The 6,511-nt window shown below is 37.4% G+C and overlaps 1 protein-coding gene across 1 annotated transcript in view; it reads left to right on the top strand.

The window, feature by feature from the left end:
• LOC107657545 (ubiquitin carboxyl-terminal hydrolase 2-like) overlaps nt 1-6,511 on the top strand; it is a gene marked incomplete at its 5' end in the record, with an annotated part of 11,332 nt that overhangs the window by 1,557 nt on the left and 3,264 nt on the right. Inside the window, 4 exons of the mRNA XM_016445683.1 lie at nt 1,438-1,561; nt 1,668-1,779; nt 3,879-3,989; nt 4,089-4,153. Of these exons, the coding sequence (XP_016301169.1) occupies nt 1,438-1,561; nt 1,668-1,779; nt 3,879-3,989; nt 4,089-4,153 (412 nt within the window). The remainder of the gene's footprint in view (nt 1-1,437; nt 1,562-1,667; nt 1,780-3,878; nt 3,990-4,088; nt 4,154-6,511) is intronic.

Genomic DNA, 6,511 nt, shown 5'->3' with positions numbered 1-6,511 from the left:
AGCAACATAACAAAACGTGAAAAAAATGAAGGGGTATGAATATTTTCGCAAGGCACTGTACCTGTTTCTCCAACAGTGGGAGATGTGGTGGTTCTGCTTATGATGCAGAAATGACACTTCACCTCTAGAATGTGATATCTATAATTCCCATGTTCACACATACCAGGCGAATCAATAAAAAATCATACATCATATCTAGGGTTGGGCCGATAAACGATGCCATCGTCCATCGCCGATGGCTGACAGACATCACGATGTTAAGCTGGCATCTTGATCCCCCCCCACCCCACCCCCTCTCCCGCAATTCGCCACATCCCAGTTCCGTGTTCGGAAAGGAAATGAAGTGTACTACGGAAACCCTAAAGGGAATAAATAGCCTACGAGATGGGAGGATAAAAAAATATTTGAATACTTTTTCTCGCAATTATATCGTTGGATAAGTATAGGTGATTGTATATAAATTGCGGGCATCAGGGAGCCGCTATTGAAACCGCTTTCGATTGCGCGCTCTCATTTTACTTTCACTTTCGAGATTCGCAATCACAAGGACTCTATACTATGGAGTGGCAGTACTTACCACACATTTGACAAGATTAGATGTCATCGTCCATCACGATGTTTCACTGCAGACATCGTCCGATGCCAATTTGGTAGACATCGCCCAACCCTAAACATATCTTCAGTGAAGTGTGTAAAGTCTTCGCTGTTGACCACTGTCCTCATTCACACATTTTTTGTCATATAGTATATATTTATACTATGTGCATACAGCACATCCAACATGCTAGAAATAGATCAAAACTGTCAAATCTCACAGTATCTGGTTGACACAACTAAGCAGCAAGAAGCAGAAATGTTTTTATATCGCTTTCACATTCCTCTGTTTATTTCCATTTGGCAGGATTATTTTTCATGATGTCTCTTCACTCTCGCACTCACTTAACTTGCTTTTGCCAAGCAACAGTATGTGTATAGTCCAAAAATAAACTCTTACACATCGCAGTCAAGTCTGCTGCTGTGAAACTCTAGACTAAGGCGTCACTTGTTTTGTGGCTACCTTTGCTTTTCTAATTTTTGCTTAGTAAGCATATACACAGTGTCATTTTTGTAGATAAATATTTATATAAATTTTAAATACATAATTTAATTACATATATAAATATTAAATACATTTGGTCAAAAAATACAATTGTATTTAATCATATAAAATCATATCATGTTTTATCCTGCTCTTTGCTGTTTTGTCTATTTAGTGTTTAATATGGGGGCTTAGAAAATGAAGATTTATATTTTATTAAATAATCAGTATGTCATGTAATTTATTCATTTATTTTTTTTATTTAAATGAATTAAATTCATTTTTAAAATTTTTAATCAATTACCAGCCCAATATAAATCGAAATGTTTCTCCTTCTTTGTGCCTCTTTCCCTCGCTAGTGTTTTATGAACTCCATCCTCCAGTGTCTTAGCAACACACAGAGCCTGCGAGACTACTGTCTTCACAACTACCACCGCCGAGACCTCAACAACAACAACCGCACAAACACTGCTCTCATGGAAGGTGAGTGCGCTCGCACCACACAACTCTTGCAGGTTTCACAGTGGTCACTGCTTCTCTCTGATAAACCACAAACCTTACTGAAAGCCTCTCTTTGTCATGACTTCAGAGTTTGCCAAGCTTATCCAGACAATGTGGACTTCTTCAAGCAGTGAAGCTGTCAGCCCCTCTGAGTTCAAAACACAGATTCAGAGATACGCCCCCAGATTTGTGGGCTACAAGTAAGTCTCAGCCTACATGCAGTTTTATTCTGTTCAAAGTGGCCATCTTAGTATCATAGCAGCAGGTTTTGCACAGACAAGCACCACTCACATCGAATATTTTAAATTCAGAAAATATTAAATAGTATGTCGTTTTAATTGAATATTTGTGACCTCTGCTGGCAAAATGAGTCACAATGAGCAAATTTTCAAACGAGTTATTTTTGTGTTCACATTCTCCATTAAAAGACCTTCAGAATGATGTATGATTTATTGGAATCGGATGAAAAATGACCGAGCTACACCTGTTTGAAGTCGATAGAGTCAGCACGTTCCAAAGCAAAATCACAGAGCAACGTTGCATCTTTTCCTCCAATTCTTTTCTTTCCGACTCATTTTGCCAGCACGGGTCACATTTATCAGGTTATCGACCAATACATGAATATAATTGCCTGATTATTTGAACATAAACCAAGGAAACATTTCTAATATTCATATAAGTTTAAGTTTTCCGTGCAATATTTATATTTTATTTCAGCATTATTTCGAATAACAAAAATTATTTTGAATAGTTTCATCTAACAATATACACTGCAATATACACAGATCCGAGAGCTTTGGGTTACCATTGTGCTCCATTACTAAACATAATTCTGCCGTGCCTCTGTCTGTCCTCAGATCTGTTTGTAGGCCAGCTGAAGAGCTCTTTGACCTGCAGTGAATGTGGCTATTGTTCCACTGTGTTCGATCCCTTCTGGGATCTTTCCTTACCTATCGCCAAGGTCAGTTCATTGACATGTGCATGTACATGCAGGCTTTATAATGCACACTTAGGACATTTGGAGAAATGAGTGGGTGTTAATGGTGTTCCTCTGCCTAGAAGGGCTATGGAGAGGTGAGCCTAATGGACTGCATGCGACTGTTTACTAAAGAAGATGTGCTGGATGGGGACGAGAAGCCGGTAATTCATTTCATTCATTCCTGCCATTTTAATAATGTGGAAATTTATATGTACCGAAACATCTAATTGTTCTTCTCTGTTTTCTTTCATCCAGACATGTTACAGGTGCAAAGCCAGAAGACGATGTACAAAGAAATTTACAGTTCAGAAGTTTCCTAAAATACTAGTTCTTCGTATCCTTTTCCAATGCCGTCTGATCTCTTGATGTCACTTGGGGCATCGGTGCGTTTGTTGACAGTAAGCACAGATAAGATCGGGACACTGTTTATGTGTGCAGGAATGTGCTGATGGCTTAGGTTGAAGCCTGAAGTGACGGGTCTCTCTGAGGTCAGCTGTGTGCCAAGTCTCTTCTCCTTAACTGCTTGACTTGTTCAGATCTGAAGCGCTTCTCGGAAGCCCGCGTCAGAACCAGCAAACTGTCCACTTTTGTCAACTTCCCAATGAAAGACCTGGATCTCAGGGAGTTCGCCTCTGACAGAAGCAGTGAGTAAAGACAGACCAAGAATCTGCCATTTCAGTCCTAGAGTGAATGTGCAGCTGTACTTGGCATGAAACGTTATAGCTCTTATTGTGAAAGATTCATCCATGCATATGTTTTGTTTAAACAATGTTTGACCTTAGAATTTTTCATTCAAATACCATAACTGGATCTTCTGGTGAAATTTCTCTCTGGTATATGTAGGCCTGTCGCAATAATCAAAAGTGGCCATCTTAGTATCATAGCAGCAGGTTTTGCACAGACAAGCACCACTCACATCGAATATTTTAAATTCAGAAAATATTAAATAGTATGTCGTTTTAATTGAATATTTGTGACCTGTGCTGGCAAAATGAGTCACAATGAGCAAATTTTCAAACAGGAGTTATTTTTGTGTTCACATTCTCCATTAAAAGACCTTCAGAATGATGTATGATTTATTGGAATCGGACGAAAAATGACCTAGCTACACCTGTTTGAAGTCGATAGAGTCAGCACGTTCCAAAGCAAAATCACAGAGCAACGTTGCATCTTTTCCTCCAATTCTTTTCTTTCCGACTCATTTTGCCAGCACGGGTCACATTTATCAGGTTATCGACCAATACATGAATATAATTGCCTGATTATCAGTAGCTGGCTGTGGTTGTGTTATGTATTGAGATGTTTATGTTATCTCTCAAGTCAACAGGATGCTCAGGAGTTTCTGCGTTTCCTGCTAGATGGCCTGCACAACGAAGTGAACAGGGTCACAGTCCGGCCTCGGGGAAACATGGAAGACTTTGATCACTTGCCGTAAGTGTACTGTCCTTATTTTCCTCAGTGTGGGTAGTCCTTAAATGACATGTTGTGAGTGTGATTTCATGATTTATATGTCTTGTTAATTTTCTTTAGTGATGAGGAAAAAGGGAAAAAGATGTGGGCTAAGTACTTAGAAAGAGAAGACAGCAAAATCGTAGGCAAGTATACACTACACTAGTGTTATTTTAGTATTATTTGTATATCAAAGATGCTTTTATATTTTGAATTTGTTTTATTTTAATTTAAGTAATTTTGTTGTTGTTATTATTATTTAAATATATATATATATATATATATATATATATTTACTGTAATCCATCCGGATGTTTAATTTGTTGTGTGTGTGTATATATATATATATATATATATATATATATTTCTTTTTTTCTACTTGTTACTTTGCACTTTTTGTTAGAAAATGTTTATTTACTATTTATTCAGTTTTTAAAGGAATCTAATATTTTGATCATTTCCATGATCTAAATATTCTTAAAAATTTAAAGTTTGATGTCATTTGGAAGTGTGTAGGCCTTCTTGCATTTGGTATAGTCATGAGGTGCTAGTTCAAATTTAAAAATGCTTTTTTTCTACTTGTTACTTTGCACTTTTTGTTAGAAAATGTTTATTTACTATTTATTCAGTTTTTAAAGGAATCTAATATTTTGATAATTTCCATGATCTAAACATTCTTAAAAATTAAAAGTTTGATGTCATTTGGAAGTGTGTAGGCCTTCTTGCATTATTATGCTGTTACATTATGATTATATATTCAGTGGCATAAAATGGTCTTTAAAATGACAATAATATCGCTTATCGCAATTATTTCTGGGGCAATATATCGCACAACAAAAAGTTGTTATCGTGACAGGCCTAGGTATATGCCAGACTTAGTCCACTTAAACGCCTCCCCTTTCTTACAATCAAATCTGCCTCCATCCGATCAACAAGTATGTCACAGTACAGAAAAAAAAAGATCCGTCACTGCTTAAGGTTCATAGTGATTTTAGCATAGAAAATTACTTCACAGTCTAGAACAGGGGTCGCCAGCTGGCGGCCTCTGGTCCGAATCTGGACCGCGAGATGCATCCATCCGGACTGCGACAGCTTTTGATATAATGAAATAAATAAATGCCAAATGCTGTTTTCTAATAAAATAAAATTTATATCAAGCACATCAAGGTCAGCTCAGTAGAGCTGTTTCGATCCTACGGCGCCACGAGTTGCTTCTACAGTTAAAGGGATAGTTCACGTTCAGTTGCTGGTCCCCATTGACTTGCATAGTGGTTTTTTTTCCCATACTATGATAGTCAATGGGGACCAGCAACTGAAGGTGAACTATCCCTTTAACTGTTGCTACGTTCAGACATGCAGTCGTGCGTGCAGTGAAGATAGCAGAAAGCGGCGCACAGACAGATGAAACTTTCATTGAGTGAAAAACAAAGGCATTCTCAAAAATTAGGAAAGTTGAGGGGTCCTTAAAAAGTCTTACATATAGTTGATTCAAATTTAAGGCCATAAAAAGTCTTAAATGGTACAAGAAACTTAATTATGATTTCAGAAGGTCTTAAATTTGGGGACTGAAAGACAAGAATTGCAATATGGCTTAATGTGATGATTAAACTTCAAAAGGCTGTGATTTCATTAAATAAATATGAGCACTGCACGTTTCAAAGTCAGGTGCTGCGCTGCTTTGTGTACTGCCATTACCGGGAGATGGTCCTCACTGTAGAACACAAGATCCAGGGGGCGTGGTTGGATCCAGATCCAACTCCTCCCACCTTACATATACCTAAACCTACCCATCTCCCACCCCCTGATCCCTAAACCCACCCATCTCCACCCCGAAACCTACCAGTCTCCACCCCCTAGATGTGGATCCAACCACGCCCCCTGGATCTTGTGTTCTGCAGTGAGGGGCTACTGATTACCGGAGAAACCGCTTGATTTCTGCCATTCCGAAAGCACCACCTGCTGGCAGAGAATGAATGGGCATTTTAAATAAGCCAGTCTGCTGTTTTTGTTCAGAACCAATGTGAAAATCGACCCATGTTCTTACTCAGCAAACACGCGGAGTTGTAAATGTGAACTGATAAATCGACAAGAAGATAATTCATTATAAAAATGTAAACAATTAAGACAGTAAAATATATGTATATGTCCTTTAATTAATATAGTAATTGATTGATAATAGTTGTTTAAATTAATATAATAATTGATAGTTTCAACTCCATTTTCTTTAAAAAAATAAATGGTTTAAAGGCTGAAATTATTATTTTTTTTTTTTTGTGTGTGAAATTGTTCACAAATCTGAACTGTAAATCATGCTTTTTACAGTCATTTTAATTTTATTTGTGCCGGTCTTAAAAAAAGTCTTAAATTTGACCTTAAATATCCTGCAGATACACTGGTCTGACAAAAACCGTTAATTCATGTTTTTAGGTATACCGTATTGACCCGAATATAAGACGATGTTTTTTTCTTGGAAATACATCTGAAAAAACGCGGTCGTCTTATAT

This window comes from Sinocyclocheilus anshuiensis, unplaced genomic scaffold (assembly GCF_001515605.1).
Source record: "Sinocyclocheilus anshuiensis isolate Anshui unplaced genomic scaffold, SAMN03320099.WGS_v1.1 scaffold255, whole genome shotgun sequence".
Classification (NCBI taxonomy): Eukaryota; Metazoa; Chordata; class Actinopteri; order Cypriniformes; family Cyprinidae; genus Sinocyclocheilus; species Sinocyclocheilus anshuiensis.
Note: the sequence above shows the minus strand (reverse complement) of the source record. Positions and strands in the feature narration are given on the sequence as shown.